Consider the following 21,710-nt stretch of genomic DNA (forward strand, 5'->3'; position numbering starts at 1 on the left):
GGTGACGGTCGCATGTGTTGATTGGAGCAAATGTACACGGCAAAAGTTCCACCTCCAATGCACACAGTGGGGTGCAAATATTAAAATACCGTTGTTAGGTTTAGAAAAATAAATGTTTAAAAAATATATACAATAATAAAAATGTAAACTTCATTCAATATTAAAGAGGAAATGTTAGTATTTTTACATTTGTAATCTAAAAAAAAAAGGTTCCTAAACTGTAACTTGCCTTAATCATAGGTGGCTACTGTAAAAATTCTACGCGATTTGATGGGATAACATGTCATTTTACCGTAAATTGCTGAAAAAATATTTTCTGTTAAGGAATGAAATGCCTTAGGCTTAATTTATAGTCAAAATATTTAATTCATGAATAAAATATTGTTAAAGTTGTTGGACTTTAACAGTAAAAGGATTTTTCGGGATGTCCCTGCTCTTGTCCTACACTCAAAATTGCTTAAATCCCCTTTCTTTCCCATTCTGATATTCAGTTTGGAGTTCAGGAGATTGTCTTGATCAGGACCACACACCCCTAAATGCATTGAAGCAACTGCCATGTGATTGGTTGATTAGCTAATTGCATTAATGCAAAATTGAACAGGTGTTCCTAATAATCCTTTAGGTGATGTGTATATACTGTATATAGAAACATAAGGCAGACACAGAAGCTATGATTTTAAGTGGAAGAAGGTGGACATTTTTTTACAGCGTGTTGCATTTCATGTTATTTTAGCTTTTTATGAGATTAAAGGCTAGAAATCTACACGTTTATTTGTCATGACTCATGGAAAGGTTTTGATGAACTTTAATTCATCATGTGGCTTTCTATTAACACCCGCCTTAGGGTGATTGTTATAAGCAGATTTTAGTTCAAGTACGCTGCTATATAAAATAGTAATGTTAAGGAAATAGATGTAAATATACAGTTTCAATGTTTTATGGAAATGTTCCATAGACATAATGAATTTTATACTGTACAAATAGTATAGTCGGTCCTCTAGATTTCTACCAAACACAACCCTCACAGAAAACCTAAAAAAAATATATATATATATAATTAAGAATGATCTAGATGTTTTTCTCATGGGGATCAAAAAAATGTGCATTGTGGGGACCAACAATGTGTTTACCAGGATTACACACACACAGACAGAAACATAATATACAGCATCCTGAAGTTTTAAAGATGTATGCAAAATAGATCCTGAACACCTTCCCTAACCACCCACATCTGTTCAACTGATATCCATGAGGGAAGTCTACATGAGATTCATTGAGGCAAAGGTGGTTGCTCAACACACCTACAGCCAAGATATTTTTTTCAGCACAGTGGGTATTCTTTAAAGACCTGGTCATACAGCTAACTACTACTTCCTTTCTTTTGTAGATGAATATAGTTTTTAACCAGCTTCATTTCACTCACTTTTTTGTGCACATTTTAGGCTCATCTGTTAATTATACAGCCAACAGTATAATTAGTCCTTACCCTGGTCTCATATATAGCATGAAAAAGCTTTCCATGAGTGTTAGCAGCTTGGGCAAGACAGCAGCTAATACTTATAAATACTAAAGCAGTTAGAGAACGAGGGCTTATATGAAGAGTGTTGATTTGCTTTCAAGCTCATATCCTGAGCGGATTTATCTTATGAAAAGTTATTGTTTCTCTAGTTAATGAAATAATAAAAATCAAAGTTATGAAAGTTTTCAGCCGTACATGGTAATGGTTGTCAGATGATTTTGTTCACACACAGCAAATCCGCATCGCGGGCATATTACGCTCGGCAAACAATTTGAGTTCATCTCTGGCACAGCGTCTTGTTTGAGGATGGTAAATTGGAGAAATTCTCATCCGGCATTTATTTGCACATACAGCCTTGTGTGAGAAAACAAAGTCAAGTGTTTGAAAATGAGCTTTTGTTGAGTCTTTCTCTGCATGTTTATGTAAAACTTATTGTAATTTGCCCGATTGCATTATTCATGAGTCTATCAGAGGACTCTTTACTTTTGCTAATGATCAGGAGATGGTTACTTTCAAATTCACCTCCTTACTTTTCCACACTCTCATACTAATAAGGATGTCGGCTCTCCTGGTCTGTATTTCACTTGGAAATTGTGGTGTTTTTTGAGAGTAGGTGTGCATGTGTTGTAGTCAAGTGTTAATGAGCCATCGAGCACATGAGCTTCCCACACCACCTCACCATCACATTAATCTCACTTGCCCTCCTCGATCTTCTCTTGCTCACCCATTCTCCTTTCCATGTGACTTGGCATGGCATCTTCTTTTCTCTTTCTAATTTATTATTGCTTTACTTAAAGGACAACTCAGGCGCGAAATGAACCTTTGGTCTAATTACGCATTGGTACATAGTCAACCGTTCTCTGAGATTTGTTTTCATCGAATGTAAAGAGTTTTATCTCTAAAAACTGTTTAGCTTATAACACTAGTATATGGGGAATAGAGTAATGAAAAAAAAAACGCTAGTTAATACCACTAACAAGGCTCAAAATAGCCCAGCACTAGCACTGTAGCATAATCAGGGTCCCTTCATGCAAACCGAAGCATTGAGAACGTTGTAAGTGTACAGACCGTTTAATAAGAAGATATTTTATAAAGACAGTCCACTTCGCGAATATAGGCAGGAGCCATCTTTGGAAAACAGTCTCGAGCAGTCGAACCACGAACGCCGAGCCAAGTGCGCTGATGAGATGTGAACGAGCCAGAAGTTAGCTCGGCGTTCATGGTTCGACTGCTCGAGACTGGTTTCCCAAGATGGCTCCTGCCTGTTTTCGTGAAGTGAACTGTCTTCATAAAATATCTTCTTATTAAATGGTCTGTACACTTACAACGTTCTCAATGCTTCGGTTTGCATGAAGGGGCCCTGATTATGCTACCGTGTCAGTGTTCGGCTATTTTGAGCCTTGTTAGTGGTATTAACGATTTTTTTTCACTATATGCCCCATATACTAGCGTTATAAGCTAAACAGTTTTAGAGATAAAACTCTTCACATTCGATAATCATGAAAACAAATCTCAGAGAATGGCTGACTATGTACCAATGTGTAATTAGACCAAAGGTTCATTTTCTTCCCACGCTTTCTGCCGCGTCCACATCGTTCAACAACAAAGGGAAGCCGCCGCAGGCAGCACGTGGCGGCGGCGGAGGAAAACGCGAATCTCCATAGTCATCTCTCAAAAAGGTCTCAATCGAAACTCAAATTGACAATAGCCGGGAACGGTCATAGTTCAGCGAAGAGGAGATATGTTTATCAAAGCCCGTTATAAGCAGTAAAATAAATACTAAAACATAGATAGATGACGCCACAGGTAGCCGCATGCCACATACACCGGCACCATCTTTTCCAAAGTAAATTTAGGACCAATTAAGGAACTTGTGCAATGTAAGCAATGACGTACATCTGAGTGAATGAGACGGATGGAAGTTAGCGAGGGAGGGGCGTTAGTGTTCGAAGCTACTAGTGGTCGACCAATCACAACACACTGGTCAAGCCAACCAATCAGAAGGCATTGTGCTTTTCGGAAGGAGGGGCTTCATAGAGACAAGAACTTTTTTTACATTCAAGCAGTGTTGTAGTCGAGACCACCTCACTCGAGTCCGAGTCGACACCAAGACCAGAGAGAGTCGAGTCCGAGTCAAGACCGAGTCCATAGAGAGTCGAGTCTGAGACCAGAGACGGTCGAGTCCGAGTCGAGACCGAGACCAGTGAGGGTTGATTACCTAATTTACTTTTATTTACTTAGAGAAATCCTTTTTTTGTTTGTTTTTTTACTGAATTTACTTAGAGTTTAAAAAATATGGTCAGTTTAGGGTAAAAAGGCCACATCCCAGATAGCAAACTGACATTGAATCAACGTGGAAATATGACATCGAAACAACGTTGATCTGACATTGTTTTGCTCATCGAATTAACGTTGAACCAACGTCAGACGCGTCATTCTTTCAAAACTAACGGAAAATCAACTTGAAATCAACGCGTTGTTTCAACGTTATGAAAGCAAACCAATTTTCGATTTTCATTTAGCTTTGAAGAATGCCGCGTCTGACGTTGGTTCAACGTTAATTCGATGAGCAAAATCAACGTTGTTTCAATGTCATGAGAGAAGTCGTTTCCACGTTGATTCAATGTCAGTTTGCTGTCTGGGATAGTAGGTGGTGTTAAAAGTAATTTTATTACAATTTGTCATGCGCAGTTGCGCACTAGAAAATCACTGGGCGTGTCAATTAATTTAAAGAAATATTTTATTAACATACATTAATAATCATGAAAAATATTTTTAATTGAACTCGAGTGGACTCGGGAATAATTCCGAGTCCTAAAAAAAAAATGTTCGAGTACGAGTCAATTCCGAGTCCAAATGGACACGAGTCCATGACAAGACCAAGACCATTAAAATATGGTCTCGAGACCGAGTCCGAGACGAGTCCGAGTCTCGAGTACTACAACACTGCATTCAAGCATGAAAGCCTCTTCTAGTAGGCCTCAAAAACAAGACTTTGTATAAAAGGGCATAATATGGCCTCTTTGATGTGCAGTATGTACTTAATCACACAAGTTTTAGATGATAAGCTTTGATGTTTAATTACTGCAGGTTTCTATAAGAGGATTCTAATGTGAAGCACAAACAAGGAACATATTTTTTTCCTGGCTGAGTCATTCTCCAATAATGGACCACAATTTAGCAGTACAGTGACTGTTGGGGAAATAACAAGAACTGCTTCACATGCACCCTCTTGAGATTCATATTTCCACTGCACATGAATAATTGTTGTATATTATGTATTCATATGTAGTGGAAACTGTCTTGAAACATATGTTATACTGTATGCTGCACTAGTGGCTTTTGGAAACTAAAGTTTATTAAACCACAGAAGCTCAAGTGAAGTGGCACTGGACTAATTACAGCGAGTCGCAGGAGGAACCCAATGCAGCAAAAACAATTTGTCTCCTGCGTGAGCCGTTCTCTAGTAACAGAGCACAGGTTAGCAGTGTGTCGAGATATAAATGATTGCCTGAAATTTGCCATTTTGGATCAGCGCTTCTAAAATTATGGATTTTAAATGCAGGTTTGTTTGTAGTTGACCTTGGAAATTCTGTTTTAATTTAGGTTTATCACTGTTTAATATCTGAAAAAGATTACTTGAATAGTGAGAAATGACACTGGAGGATTGTGGCTACGGTTTGAGATATTAATAGAGTGCGGTATTTGAAGGGGTGTGTATTTATTAGTGGCATTGCATTTAGATGTAATCTTGCGCAGTCATAGCTATCTGCAGTAGCACATATACTGATCTAAAGCAATGATACAAATCCCAAGAAATGCAGAAAACAGAAGCAGCTACAGTACTTTCCCCCCCATAAATCACTGAAAACCTCTTTTCCATTACAGCTGAACAAATAACAGCTCCGTATTACAAAGCACCTGAAGCGCTGGAGGGGTTCTGCAACAGTCGATGTTCTATAATAATCAAATTTTTGCTTTATCACAATACTCAGCTTTGTATAAGGGACAGGAATGTGGTGCAGAGCGACGATATCGGTATAAAATGTGGATGGAATGGAGAGAAGGGAAGTTCAAGGTGAAGTGTGTAATTTTGCTTTATTAATATTTACTGTATGTTAGATTTTAAGTATCCCAAATCATATTATTTTGAAAATAGGATGCCTATACCAAAGGTGACCCGATGGAGAATTATTTCAGGTTGAATTTTAAGTATGCAAAAATTCTAGTTGCAAATAGCCATTGATGGTATTATGTGAAAAAAGCATTATTTTCTTAGCAAATAGTTGTTGGATGCTAGTTATACTAAAGTGCAGCAGAGGTGGACTTGAGTGAAAATAGAGATACTACTAGTCAAATATTACTCTGTTACAAGTAAAAGTTGTAAAGACCGATTTTTACTTAAGTAAAAAGTATCAAAAGTAAAAAGTAAATGTCAATGCATTGTTTTATTATTGTTGCATTGTTGTATGTAATGCTAGTAACTTGTGCCTGTGAATCTATGCCTTCCTGCCCTCATATCAACATCACATTTATTTCTAGAAAACAGTTTCATTAGTGGGATTGAATTGCACTGAATAACGTCCACAATGGTTTTGGACACCCACATGGCTGTTCCCTCAAAGTTTGTCTTTTAGTATGAATATGTTAGCCTTACTGTTGTGCTCCAAAACGATGACACAATTCACATTTAGAAGACCAAACGCAATGTTGAAAATGAAAATCAGGTTGATGTAAGATTCCAATATCAGATTGACTTTAATCTCCAACGTTGGACAGATGTTGTATTGTGGTTGAAAATGAAAATCGGTTTGACGTCAAAAACCAACATCAGTCGGGTTCTGTCGCCAACCCGACTTTATTTTCCAACCAAAATGCAAGTAAAGTACAGATACTCAAAAAGTGTACTTAAGTACAGTACTCAAGTAAATGTACTTTGTTACTGTCCACCTCCGACTATAGTGGAAACAGCATCAGATAATATTTGCATCTTAGTGTATTGTATATTATAAAACAGTATTCAATAATAACAACATATTATTATGTGACTCTCTCGAAACTCTCTCGTTGTTTGAGTAGCATTGATTGAAATTTAAGTTAATTCTATTGCCAGATTGTAGATTTACAGACTGCTATGCAGGTCATCCAAGAGAGTTCTGTCGTCAACCCGACTTTATTTTCCAACCAAAATGCGACCCCTGCACCCAAAATCATCCCCCTCACTACCACTTTCTACTTAAGGACCTTGACAGAAATGTAGTAGAGTAAAAAGTATGATATTTGTCTTTCAAATGTAGTGAAGTTAAAGTAAAAAGTCTCCAGAAAAAAATAACTCTCAAGTAAAGTACAGATACTCAAAAAGTGTACTGAAGTACAGTACTCAAGCAAAAGTACTTTGTTACTGTCCACCTCCGACTATAGTGGAAATAGCATCAGATAATATTTGCACATTAGAGTATTGTATATTATAAAACAGTATTCAATAATAACAACATATTTAGTGTATTAAAATCATAAACGAAGGCTGCTTAATTGAGTCAATACTTGTGTATTTGGACATTACCTATGTTATGCACTTTGTTTCCACTTTTCGAATACTTTCTTAATTTTTATTTAAAATAAACGCTCCATCCATCATCCATCCATACTGTAAAGGATATGTGATATCAACATTTATGTTTTATAATGTAGAATGTCCTATTACTGCCATAATACTGACTCCAATCTATGCACTTTCTATTTCCCAGCTAAGTACGTTATTGTAGGGCATATATCAGTTATCGAATTATGATGCAGCCAGTGAGCTGTAAAACTGATTTCCACTGTCTATCCTTTTCTCTCTCTCTCTCGCTCTCTCTCTCTCACCTCCGCAGAACATGAATAACGACAGTTTATTCCAACACAGCGTTTGTCCAGCTCGTCCCATGATACACATCTCAATCATTCCCGTCATTATCCTGTGCTGATTAGTTTAAACAAAGTGTCGGCGGAGCACATCGGGGAGAAACGGCTCTCGTGGGTGCTTTCGTTTAAACCCCCCGCATGGTGCAATGCATCCAAATTCCTCCTTACATCACTGTCTGCCTGCAGGGATGAGGAAGACATGGTTGATCTTCCTCACAACCCGTGTTGAATTCTACAGGCTTTCCTGTGCGTCTGCTTCACAGTTCCTCGCTCCAGCAAAAAAATGGCTGAAGGAGTGATCTGTCTCACGGCCCATCAGACCGAGGCATCCTGTTTCTGTTGTCGAGGTGCTGCTTCATTGTTCCAGTGGGGATTCCGACAATCCCTTTGTTCCCTATTTCCTCCTTCCTGTTTTTTTTTCTCATCCCCCCTCTACTCTCACCCCCAGTGGAATCAGAGTTCTTCTCACACAATCTTTCATTTTTTACGAAGACATATTTTTTTTAAAAAAGTTGCTCTTTCATTTCCCCCTCCCCCTGGGCTCAGAGTATGACTTTCTAAAACAGATCCAGAAAGGTCATGTTTGAACTAAGATAAAATACAAAACTGAACTAGAGTTCTGAACTTACCGAGTCATACTGTAAATATTGCTCATTGCACAAAACCCAAGTGCGTCGTTGTTTTAGTGCAGGCTTGGAGTCTAATCATCTACTGGAGTCAGAAACTCACTTTGTACAATTGGATTCTGACGGGACAGCCAGACTCATCGAACTGGACTCTCTCGAAACAACTTAAGTTGTTTGAGTAGCATTGATTGGAATTGAAGTTAGTTCTATTGCCAGATTGTAGATTTACAGACTGCTATGCAGGTCATCCAAAAGAGAGAGAGAAAGATACACTGTGAAACACGTGTAAATATGGTGTAAAGTCTTTAAGACAATTGCAAAATGAATAGTAAATAAAATAATATAAAGAAATACAAACAAAAGCATGAGAAAATTCTATGTTCAAAATTCTAATAGCAAAAACAATGCTAGAATATATGACGTCACTTCATAGGATAAATCAGAGATTTTGGTAACACTTTACAATAAGGTTCATTTATTAAACATTAGTTAATGTATTAACTAACCATGAGCAATACATTTGTTACTGTTTTTGTAAATCTTTGTTAACGTTAGTTAATACAAATCCAGCTGTTCATTGTTTATTCACGTTAGTTCACAGTGCAACTAATGTTAACAAGATTTTAATAAAGTATTAGTAAATATTGAAATTAGGTTTTTCTGAAGCCAAAATTACACTTGCAAACTGAAACCAAAACCAAACCAAATCTCTGCTTTAAAGTGAAATCTAATTATATTTGTACACAACTGGGTTTTTGCCACTCTGTGTTACAACATCCCAGGATGTAAGACGCTAATTCATATCAGACCTGAGATGACTTCAACATAAAACGTGTCATGAAATATGCTAAGCGGAGTGACTCTAGCCTGGGGAGTCGCATAAAATCCATATAATCCTGTTACTTTCCATGTCGTCAGCTTCTGTCGAAGTACAAAACTATGTTCTTCAAATTGGAAATAACAAGGTCTAATTGACTAACTATATGCAGTCTGAGTGTTGGAGCCACAGGAGCTGTCATCGACTGACTGCTGGAAACACAGTCACGCCAGTTACTTTAGCTGCTATTGTTTCCACAGTTTCCAGCTTGCTGTGGATGGGCAAAGAAAGCTTCTGCACAACAAATGAACATATGGTAGCAGATGAAGCCTGTTACAGCCAAACAATTGAGGTTCCTTCCACATCTGATGAGTACAATTCCGTTTCACAATGTTTTGCAACTTTATGGGAAATATGAATGAAATCTTGATGTTGTGGGTTTATATATATATATATATATATATATATATATATATATATATATAAAAGCTGTGATGTTCTAGTCCCAGATTGTGTGTCTTCTGGTGAATATCTGATCCATTTAATAGCGATGATGGCTAACTATTTCACAGTTTGGGATGTTATTTGAGCTGTTTTTGCCAGACTGGAATATTTCAAAAACTAAATTATCATTAATTTCACAATATCAATTGTCGTCCGCTTGCAGTGTACACAAAGTGTGATATAGCGGCAGTCTTGAGAGAGAGAAAAAAAGTAATGTCTTCTGCAAAAATCCCAGAGGCCAAAAGAAAAAGCACATGATTCATATCTTAGTAAGCGCTGGCAATGACTATGGAATAGGCTAATTGCCCCAGACTTCACACTGTTTAAACATTTGTTTCTTAGTTTTTTTTTCTTCCACTGATTTACACAAAATCCTTATCACCAACATCATCAATTAAATGTTGAATCACATAGAGATGCTCACTACAAATGGCATCCCGGGAGCCAACGGAAACAGAAAACAACAACGGTTCAATAGAGTGAGGAGACAGACAGCGGGATACATTTCTGTCTCTGAACACATGAGTTACTTTTTCCCATAACAAATGACAATTGCCAAAGTCTCTTTAAAAAAACAACTTTCAAATCAAACTGTACACAATTCATATTCCGAGCACTTACACGTCATACACGTCACATACACGTCAAGTGGCGTGTTCTCTCGACGCATTTTGAGCTATCCGCGTGTATGCGTGTATGTCTACGCCATTAACGTCCGCGTCATTCCGCGTGTCCGTACACGCCGTCAAATGTCCGACCAAAACAAAGCAAAATGTACATCTACATCTGGGGAGCTATGTTTTTCTTTCCTAGGATGGTAAGGAAACAGTCATAAATGCCATTAACCCCAGTGACGGACCGTAGGTTTAGGGACAGGGTTGAGGTAAGTCATATGTTTATATATACAGTAAAGACGTTAAGTCAACGGCGTTCATAAACATGCGGAAAAGCGATTATGCGTGTTGATAGCACGCCAAAAATGGAAATACGAATTGGCGTGTCATACACACGCTACTTCATGAGATCAGTCTGCCCAGTCCTAAACCTACCCGCGTCAGTTAGATGACGTCCTAGGATCGCGTCATCTAAAGGGTGCCTAAAGCGTCGGATGTTGAAGCTTGGTCAAAATTGTCAGTTAGATGACGCCTTGGGATGAGAATGCGTGCATTACAGGTTATTACGTGTGTTGAGATTTTTACTCCAAAAAAGTGTGATGTGCTTGCCATGATATTAGTAAGGAAGAGTTTAGCTTTTATCGTTGGAAGGTTTGGGTTTGTATTTTTTGTATTGTTTACTACTTTCAGTGCATAGTAAAAGTATGCAAATTGGTATGCCCATTATAATCAAGCTGCAAGCATTGTGATGTTGACTGTATTGCATGTTTATTATAATAGAGCCGTGTCACATTGCTTGCAGTTTAGACAGTGTTACATTTAAATTGAGGCTGTGGGAGTAATTCGTACACAAACCCATAAAATATTCCCGACAGTTTGCAATAGACAGATGATTGATTTTTGTTTTTCAATGTTGCTTGCCTCCTTATACATAACTGTGTCTGGGATGTCTCATCTAATCTTTTTAACATGAGCAGGGAACTGCGCTGGGCTGGAAGATGCCCTGTGATTGTCGGTGGTTAAAGTTGAGAAAGACTCTCTTGTGGCTCCTGTGGTGTGGTATTCACACAAATCCCACATGCGCACATTAACATAAATATAAAATCATGCAAATGATTTGCGATTCCTGCGCATTTTCAAACTACTTTAAATGAGGTCGGTATAATTTCCTCATTCTTGAAAATGAGTTTGAAAACACTGTTTCTCTCTTCCTTGAAAGTAATAATTTCCCTTTTAGTTTCAAAAACCGAGAGACCTTCACATGAGTGAGAAGACAACGAAGATTTCAAACTGCTTTCGGCAATGTCTTCAATTTGACCCGATACACTTAATTATTGTGCATGTTTCCATCAGTGCATGTTTATCCAAAGAAAAACATTTCATTTAAATGAAATTGCTACCTGCGCCTCTAAAATGACTTTGCTTTTCAACTGATATCATCATATGAGGGTCAATGATGGAACGCTTTTTTGTCCGATCGATTTATTTATTCAAAAATATGATACAAATCCAAATCTTGCAGATCCCTCAAGATCAAGAGCATGTTTTAAATTAAATTATATTTAATACAACAACAACAGCAACAATATCGTGGCCACAAATCATGTTTCACTTTGTTTCCTCAGTCTTAGTAAACCATGGCCATACACAATAACAAATTAATAAGTCAATGGACCTAATTCTTAATTTGTGGTGACGATTGAACTAAAACGGGTGAACAAATTCCTAATCCGTGACCATGATATATATTTTTGTCGGCATTTTATGTGCAAGGCTCCATATTTTTGGGACTTTTTCCAGAAAGTAAAATTGCAGATGGCGTTTGATATCGTACTGTTTGTGTTTACTGTGCAGTAATCAACTTCCAAAGAATAATTTTAGCTAATGACACTGAGCAGAGTCATGTTTAATTCTTAATACAGATAGCAGTAATTACTAAGCCATCTAAACACAGCCTGTCATGGTCATCAATAATTCAGCCAATCAATTCCAGCAGCACTTGCATAGCAGCATCTCAGCAAAAGATTTATACTAGTCTATGAAGCGTGGCTCCCTCTCGCAGTGCCAAATAACCACTGGAATCTGGCTCAACAACTCTGAGACGACGCGATAACACTCTCCACTGCATGGCACGTTAGATCTTTTTGTGCAACAGTGTAAAACTAGCCACCGATTCATCTTTAGACCGTTGATATAGGTTTATTGTAATTTTAATGTTATGTATTGACTGCTGGCAGAGGGCCAGACGTCAGGTTGGCTCCAACCCAACCAGGAATATGGGGGTTATTTTCTCCCGAATAGGATCTAAACCATAATAAGGTTTCTGGAACATCTGAAAAATCGAAGTTCTGGGTGAGTGTAATTTTGTAAAGACTGACGCTGTATCAAATAGAAGTCAGCCTTAAGAGGACATCCTTGAAACATCCTTTCACAAAATTTTCTATGATGAGAGCCACTTTGCATTCAGAATCCTCCTGCATGGGCTCTCAGTTCCCCATCTTTTCATTCGTCCTTTGATCAGAGTTGTCGGGCGATACGACTCCTCGCTGGGCGAACACAATCTGCTCACCTGTCCTTTGCGTGGCCAGCACTCGCCCGCCCCGCTGGTGCCGCTGACCATCTTCTAAAAGCCACTAGGATTCGAGGAACCTAGGGGTTTGAGTGTAATTGGCCTCGACACTCTGCTGCATCGCGTTACGGTCCGTGGCAGCAGGACCTGATTGAACTTATTCAAATGCTGGGGTGTCTTTGAAGAGGGTGGATGGGAGGCTTTGTAGGGCGGCCCAGTGGGGCTCTGTGTTGACAGTCTCTCAGGTCTCTAAGAGAGGGAGACCTAGCGGAGCGCCTCGGGCCCTGTTCAGCATCGCTTTTCTTCTTTCTCTGATCACCTCTCCTCTTGTCTCAGCTCTTCCCTTGAAGTCCGTGCGCACTATGAAAGGGATGAAGGCTCACTTTCTGCCAGATTCATGTCAGTACCAGCATCTTCCTTGCTCTTCAAACTTGGTATCCTTGAGTACTCATGGTAGTTGAGTTGAGAGAGTGCAGACACCACTTTGCAGAGATGTCAAATTTGGAAAAGATGACTTTAGAAGAAGGGGAGATGTGAGGCAATTTGCAGTGATTCGGCACAGCGCCACCTAGTGGTCTGGAGAATTGAAAAAATTATATTTTTTAATATAACTTATGAACTGTTTGCTTAAAAACCGTGCAACTGGTCACTTTTGATTCAGTTCAGCATACCAAGTCGAATTTTTCCATATCGGCCATTTTGAATTTTGTCATAAAACACTGTATTTTACACATTAGTTACTCAGTATGTGTCAGCAGTACCATGCCCTGAACACACTCAAAAAGCTGCAAGATTTTGTCTATATTAATAAAACAAGTGTTGATAGATATCTTGAGTCATACAGAGGACAATGATGCCATACTCGGTCAAAATGTCTGTCCGCCATTTTGAAATTTTCTTGAAATCCTATTTTTTCAAACTCCTCTTATACCGTTGGTCCGATTTTCACCAAAATTGGCTCATATCATCTTTAGACCATGCCGGCAAGAATCTATTAAAGGCTTTTTGATTGACCAAACCATTCTTGAATAACCCATCAACAAATTTAAAGGCACGGCGGCAAGCTAATTCTGAGGCTGTAAATCTGCAACTCTTTGGCATATTGACTTAACGTTTTATGTGTCATTCACATTGACCACACAACATCAGTCTGGTAACAGTGTCACCTATTGGTCAAAAGTGCTAAATAATTAAGTATTTTTAACTCTTTCCCTGCCATTGACATCATTTTCCTTAATTTATGAGACGTTTTCCCGCCATTGTCAGAATTTTCCAGCTTTTCGTGTTTTCATTGATGCATAGTAGGAGGTGCTTTTACACAACATCTGAACGAGTACAGAATCTCTGGATCAAAACACACACTCACAAAAAGCAGAAACAAGCCATGAAAGAATTGCTTATGCACCTTGTGGTGATTTCTCAGCTTTTTGTCCAAAATGTTGAAAACTTGCCGACATTTGAGTGTTGATAAAAACCAGAGGCTTAGTCTTTTTCTTTTTATATATTGCATGTTCAGATAGTCATAAAACAAAATATCCTGGGGGCCATGACATTTATCAAAAATGCTGGCTGTGGCTGGTAACTTTTTTTTAAATGCTGGCTGAGAAAGAGTTGTTGTATTTATGATTTTCAGACTTTTTACTGAAATAATCTGTAATAAAAAGATATCTGATATGTGCTTGGGCCCTTAACGGTTATATTTATGTGCGTTTTTGTTGACAAAGTGCACCAAGTGTGCCAGCCAGTTCTGTTATTGATGTTATTGCATCCAAAAAGAACAGGTGTAAGACACCACTGGACACAGCCATGCACAAACACGGACACTATAGCTATCACACACTCACATGTACACAAAAGCTGTGATTACAGTGAAGTTCAAAGATCAGATGCTGTCTTGGATCTTAATGACACATGTGAGCTGTAACGGCTCATTAGTCAATGCCTCTGCTATAATGAATGCTTTTCCATCCATTAAACTCATTCGTTGTCCACATGAGAACACAGGGCAGGTGAAAAAGATTAGCAAGTCTTCCCCACTAGACGAAAGCCATTGGCTGGTCCTCCCACTCACACTTGGTCTCTTAGCTTTGCTGCCCTGACCCTTAACAGCTTCAAATCACACGATCAATAAATAGCAGACCAGTTGTGCTTGTATCTGGATGTACAGCAGACTCATTAGAATGTGGCCTTTTTTTTTCTTTGTACCATTGATGTTCAGATCGATCCTACACTGAAAAGTAAGTAGGCCTATATGATAAAATTTTAGCATATCATGTATTTAAATAAAAAAAAAAGATTAGATAGTTAAGTGTTTACACAAGAAATATTTATAACATTTGAAAATACAAAATAGTTGTCATGGAAACTGCACAAATATTTGTATTTACTCCATGAGTATAAAACATGTAACCCTACCTTTTTTCAAATTCTGAATTTTTGAGTTTATATATTCATTTGAAATGCATTATGAATATTTATTTGTTTTTAAATATTTACATTTAAATAGCAATATTAAAAATGTAAGTATATTTTAACAGTAAAACCATTTCAGTTTCAGATTCTTTCTGCAATTCTTTCCGATTCTTTTCTTACATTGTTGTGCCAGTAGGTGGTGACAAGTTAAAATCACAATCAGTTATTAATTTGAATCACTCAACTGATTCGTTCAAAAACAGATTTTTTTTTTTTTAAACGAAACAAGTGACTTTTATGAATGAGCCGATGATTCATTTACTCAACTGAATGATTCACCAGCCAATGGACCAGCCAATGGCTTTAATTCACTGCTGCAATGGCTTTGGTTTGAAACTATTTACATAGACCGAACAAAACAAATAACGGTCAACGGTTTAAGAAAACGGTCAGCGGTGTAAGAAAGTAGATCATGTTAGTGTTCACTTTAATTTAAAAAAAAACATCAATTGCAAAAAATTTATTGGAATTTGAAATAGACAAGCTTGTATTAGACATTATACTCTAAACCTCATGGTTAATAAGTTGTGTGACAACTAGCCCCAGTATCTTTTACAATAGTAGAAACATCGGTTTCATCTTATTGTCCTTTTATACACAGTCTGCTTGGACTTGTTGTGAAATTTCGTTTACATTCTGATAGCCTTACCCTCAAGCATAAAAGAATTTTATATTAAACTTTATTTTATTTCCAGTGTCAGGCCTTCAGTAATAAAGCCCAACCACCATTATATACAGAGATCTGATATCTCTCACAGTGACGAGATGTTAGTGGCCATGAAGTTTGGAAGGTTACCTGTACAATTACATCCACCCACCAGGCGTTAAATGCTCGTTTCTGTAAATGGCATCAAATCCACACACCACCTGCTGCACTTCCCATCATAATCAGTGTTGCTTTTACAACACCTCTCCACTTGTGCATGCTTCTTATAGCCAGACTTAATTACCTGCATAAAGCTTCATATCCTCATTGCAGTAGTTAAACATCCCAGTTATGCTGAATTTCTCGTTAAGTTCTCTTTAGAGTCTTTAAAAGCAAAGCATTTCAGAATATCTGGTGCTTTTCTTTCAGCTTTTCTCTTTGAGGATTGCCTTGACTGACAGCAACGGAAACCCTCCTGCTTTTTATTTCTCAAAAAGGGTGGCTATTTTATGATTTGAGGCTTAGCGTTCCTTTTGAGGGAATTATGGGCTGGCAGTTTCGTGGCATCTCTCTGTACCCATGCAGCTTGAATATTCAAAGTTAATGCCATTGGCCAGCCCGTTTGATCTTTGCTCATCTGCCTTTGAGAAGACGGAGAAGAGACAGGCAGGTCCCATACGGTCCCTGAAGAGAGATGTGTGGGTGTTCTTCCCCTCCCTCGCCTTCCACAGTAATGGCTCAAAAGACAGCATAGAGAATTAATTGAACATTTTCATTATTGGACAGCTCAGGTAATTACAGACAGTGTGAAGAGATGAAACACAGGCAAACACCTCAGTTATGGTTTATCTTTTGGAACAGGTTAGACAAATTACATCCTTCAAGTGTCCATGTACCCAGCAGACCAATGCAGGTGATGAGGGGTGGGGCCATCACTGCATTTCCCATCCTCTGATGGCTACTTCCAGCAGGTTACCATATCACAAAGTTCGAATCATTTCAAATTGGTTTCTTGAACATGACAATGAGTTCACTGTACTAAAATGGCCCCCACAGTCACCAGATCTCATCTTTGGGATGTGGTGGAACGGGAGCTTCGTGCCCTGGATGTGCATCCCACAAATCTCCATCAACTGCAAGATGCTATGCTATCAAAATTGGCCAACATTTCTAAAGAATGCTTTCAGCACCTTATTGAATCAATGCTGCGTAGAATTAAGGCAGGTCTGAAGGCGAAAGGGGGTCAAACACAGTATTAGTATGGTGTTCCTAATAATCCTTTTGGTGAGTGTATGTATATATACATATACATTAGTAGTTTGAAGTCCTATCATGCAGAAGAGTTCTCGAAGAGACTGAGGTCCTGGCTCAAATGGAGTACATTCGAGAGTCAAATCCTTTGAAAATCTTTTTAAATGCTAAGCAGAGAATCCCTGCCACAAAGGCTCATGGTGAAATGGCAAACTCAAAAGTCTTTGCCTAAAGAAAAATATCAAATTGGCATTCCTTTGAAAGCTTGAATAGAGATGTCCAATAATGCAGAGAATTCATTGCTGATCTAACCGGTGAGGATTCACACACACATCAAAGAGCAGATAGAGCGAGCTTTTATTCAAACTATAGAGGCTGAAATAGAGACAGGCCTTTCATATTAAACACAATATCTGATGAGACTCCGTGTGTAGGTGCCATCAGATTGTGTAGCTTCCAGCGCTCGATTAGGAAAGGAGCCAGGGGGACCTGTATGAAATGAGTATGAAAGTTTTTCGAAAGTAAACACGCTGTTCTCATCCTGTTCAGACATCCCAGATGACCTGCTAATGAGCTGTAATGCATGATAAATGATACGAGGAAGTAATTAATTAAACATCGTGTTATGCATGAGTTTGCTAACATTTATTTTAACTAGTGCATTTCTGGGATAAAAGCTCACGTATTGGCATAAAAAAAAGGACAGTTCACCTAAAAACCATTTACTCTCCCTCTATTCCAAATTGTATGAGTTTCTTTCTTCTGTTGATCACAAAAGAAGATATTTTGAAGAATGTTAGTAACCAAACAGTTGACGATAGCCATTGACTTCCATAGTATATTCTTCCAACTATAAAAGTCCTATCCAAAGTTCTTCAAAATATCATCTTATGTGTTCAGCAGAAGAAAGAAATTCAATACAATTTGGAGCAAAGGGTGAGTAAATGACAGAATTTTCATTTTTTGGGTGAACTTTTCCTTTATAATGCCATGTTTTGAACTGAAGGTATCGGTCAGACGCAATGCACAATGTCATTTAAAACCTTAAATCACTCAATATATGAATCATACGGTAAACGGACAGACAATAAAACCATGTTACCTGACAAAGCAAACAAACAATCCACACCTCAGTTTCATGGTTGGTTGGAATCCAGTTTTTAATAATGAAATGAACCATAAAAAGCACATTTAAAACAATTTCTCAATTTAGTTACAAAAATGGGTCACCTAAAAGGCCTTATCATTAAATTCACAGAAGGTTTTGAACAAAAAGAGGCCTAACAGATATGTATTTTTCCCATTAATAAAAAAAAAAAAAAAAAATCCCCACCCAAAATATATAAACTTAACTGTATAACCAAGGTATATACAGGGCACACCATACTTGCATCGGTATGGTTTTTTTTCAAGAGAGATTGAGGTATACGACCGACCTACAACTGAAAAAACAAACAAATAACGAACAAAGATTAAATTAAAGCGAATGTCAAGATTACTTAAATCGAGCACAGGTTGCATGTGCTGTTGAATCTTCCTCTTGAGGTGTCCAGTGGGCCGAACTGCGAGCGACTTCGGGATGCTCAATATATACAAAGGACTTACATTACAATTAATAGTAGGGAACTGTTTGAATGCTGTCTTTTATTTGCTTAACAATAAGTACACAGTATTCATCCACAAAATATCATTATTTAATTCTTTATTTGTTCAGTTCTATAACTTATAAACGTTCGTGAGGGATTTGGAATTTAAGAGCCAGATGTAATTGTGATACACATGCAAGTTTTGAAAGTGGATTCAGAAACATCAACAATGTACAAAATAATAATTACAGTTTTTATTAAAATACATCCTCTTTCTCATAGCACCTCTTTTTTTTCCTATTTTGAACAAGCACCATTGTTGTCGTCTTTTTTTGTTCTTTTTTTTAATTTATTTGTTTGCACTGCACCGATAGACTCCGGATGAGAGGTCCTCCCTTTCTCCAACTCGTGGACCTCCCAGGTTCACCGTTTGCCTTGGCTTGACGTTGTCCTTCACCTTTTGGTTCCATAACAGGTTTCATGTCATGTGATCCTTGCCCTACAAGGGCAACAAGTATTTTCCTGGGTAATACATACATAAATGGCAAGACGTGTTCGGTACCCCATTTTTTAAATTCAAAACTGGCATGTGGCAGGAACGGGCTCGATGGTTTGATGACGTCAAGAAAAAAAGTCTCGACTCGTGCGCTAACCCGTCCCTACCCTGCCAAGTTATTGGTATTTTTTTTTTCTTTGTCTGTGTTTTTTTAGCCAAGGAAGCAGACAGGACCAACTTCGAATCCAAATTTCTGGTTGGGATCCCCAAAGTCAGTGAAACTCACATCAACGATCGGAACCTGATCGATTTTGGGAGTGTTAATCTCCAGAACTGTCTTTCCGTAGCCCTTCCTCACCTGTGGGACGAGAACAAGACCATCAGAAGTGTGTTCGCATGTTTAAGTGACTTAATGATTTGTCTGGATCTACGACGGAGGTCTTACCGCACAGCCGTCTGACAGGGCCGTGATGAAGGGGTTGTTGTCGTATGACATCTCCTCGTCATTGGAGCCGAGGAAGCGTAGCCCCCTGTCGTAGCGGTCCGTAGTGGCGTCGTGCCAGGCGACCGACTGGTGGCAGTTGTAGGTCAAGTTTTGCCTGGCGGAGGCTGTCAGTAGTTTGAGGAACGTCATCTGGACCATGTTTATCGGGTTGCCTTCTGCGTCCACGTACGAAAGCTTGAGGGTGAAAGCAAAAATGATAGAGACTCTTTTAAGGAACATTTAAGAATTTATTGAGCAGCAACAATTGTATTTGCCCCACCAAATATGTTTTTGTAAAAATGTTAATAATTATGGTTCTCTGACCTATTCAAGTAGGTAGATTTTATATTTACTTTATCCCTATTGTGGGGATATGTTTTTACCATAAAATCGGCATGACTCTTTAAAAAAGGGGATTGTATCCATTTCAGTAACATTGTTTCTGTTACTGTAAGCAAACATATAATATAATATAAATGTCCAGGTTTGTTGTATTAAGTTGCAATTTCATTTATAATCAGCTCTCATAAAATTAGGAAAAATAATAAAATATTATCCAATAATAAATATATATGAAGAGTTCAGATGCAAAAGCCTCTAAATGCCATTTGAAATTTTCTTCTTTAATGATGATTTTTGTCGAACTTGTATATTTAAGTTCAGTAATTTCACTTAAATAACAATTAATAGGTAATTATCATTGCCATTTAAGTGAAATCACTGAACTTAAATATACAAGCTTGACAAAAATCATCATTAAAGAAGAAAATTTCAAATGGCATTTAGAGGCTTTTGCATCTGAACTCTTCATATATATATATATATATATATATATATATATATATATATTATCCAATATTAACATTATGTGTTTAATGTTACGTTTGGTTTTCAAGCTTAAAATTATGCAAATGAATGCCCATGCATCTTCCCCACCATTTTAAATGATATAAAACTAGTATGTTTGCATAACTCATCTTGCACCACGTGATATCTGTAAAATAAATTTTTAATTACTTTTTCACCACATATTTGCACAAATTTAGTTTTCCCCTCATTTTCAATATACTGTGTGTGTATATATATATATATATATATATATATATATATATATATATATATTTTTTTTTACTTGTTTAGGTTTGTGATATTTTACTTGTGTTAATGTTTCGATGTATAATGAGTTTTAGTAATAAAATAAATGCAATGCGTACTGGATAGAATATAAAATAAACATGGTTAATTTATTATATTTTTAATACAATAATCAAGTACTTTTGTACTTTTACTCAAGTAAAATGGAAAATTAATATTTTACAAAGTTTTTTTAAAATTTCTTTTACTTGAGTACTTGATTTGTGTAGGTGTTAAGTGGTAAAGTGTGTGTAAGCGATTAAGCAAGTCACTTTTCACAGGCACCAATAAATGGTAAAGTTGGAAATATGAATAATTGAAAAATTATCGCTTCTGACAAAATATAAAACAGTTGGAACAGACACCAGAAACACAAAGCCGTTTGGTCTCACAGAGGTGCCTTCAAAACTCTCCACTGCATCAAATATGAATGCGGTGTGTATGTATGTGCTCATTTGTGTTTGGCGTATGAGTGTTTGTTCGGCTTGTTGATGGATCCAGGGCTGCGGTGACAGCTTCTTTTAAAAGCCGAGCTCTTACTGGGGTCTGCCCAACAGTTGAGTAAAAAAAAAAGATGAGGCAGAGCACTCAGGTTCTCTTAGTTTCGAAGGACAAGATGTTTTTCATAAAGGAGTAGATGAAAGCAGGATGAGAAAGTGCACTTACTATTTTGCCACGCTTAAATTCACTGAACCAGGAGCCGGGAACTTCTTTGGGCCATGAAGATAGTCTCACCTTAAAGACGAAACGGAAAAAGACTTGCTGTGTGAAAAGTTTTGAATGAAGAGCAAACTTGCTTCAGCAGAAAATAAAATCAAATTAAACCCAGCTATTTTTCATACAGCAGCAAATCTCTCACTGAAATGACTGCTCTGTTTAACACAGCATGAGAAAAGCAGATTATTTTAATATTGAGAATGAGGTTTCCAATCAAATGCGATCTAATATGAATATTGTTCTGATCTTTTGGGTTTAAGTGCACAAATACACATAGTGATAGTGTTGGACAGACACTCGAACAGTTTAAAAAAAATGTCCTGAACTCATATTTTACTCCAAAGTCAAAAGACAAAAACGTGTATAAATCC

General features: G+C 37.5%; 1 protein-coding gene across 1 annotated transcript in view; it reads right to left on the minus strand.

The window, feature by feature from the left end:
* Positions 1–18,584: 18,584 nt before the first annotated feature.
* col11a1a (collagen, type XI, alpha 1a) overlaps positions 18,585–21,710 on the minus strand; it is a 76,901-nt gene continuing 73,775 nt past the window's right edge. Inside the window, exons 65-67 of the mRNA XM_089125638.1 lie at positions 21,289–21,357; positions 19,450–19,683; positions 18,585–19,362 (exon numbers count right to left, since the gene is read on the minus strand). Coding sequence (XP_088981764.1) covers positions 19,216–19,362; positions 19,450–19,683; positions 21,289–21,357 — 450 coding nt within the window. The 3' untranslated portion in view covers positions 18,585–19,215. The remainder of the gene's footprint in view (positions 19,363–19,449; positions 19,684–21,288; positions 21,358–21,710) is intronic.

Source organism: Pimephales promelas, chromosome 22 (genome assembly GCF_988280905.1).
Source record: "Pimephales promelas chromosome 22, fPimPro1.hap1.1, whole genome shotgun sequence".
Classification (NCBI taxonomy): domain Eukaryota; kingdom Metazoa; phylum Chordata; class Actinopteri; order Cypriniformes; family Leuciscidae; genus Pimephales; species Pimephales promelas.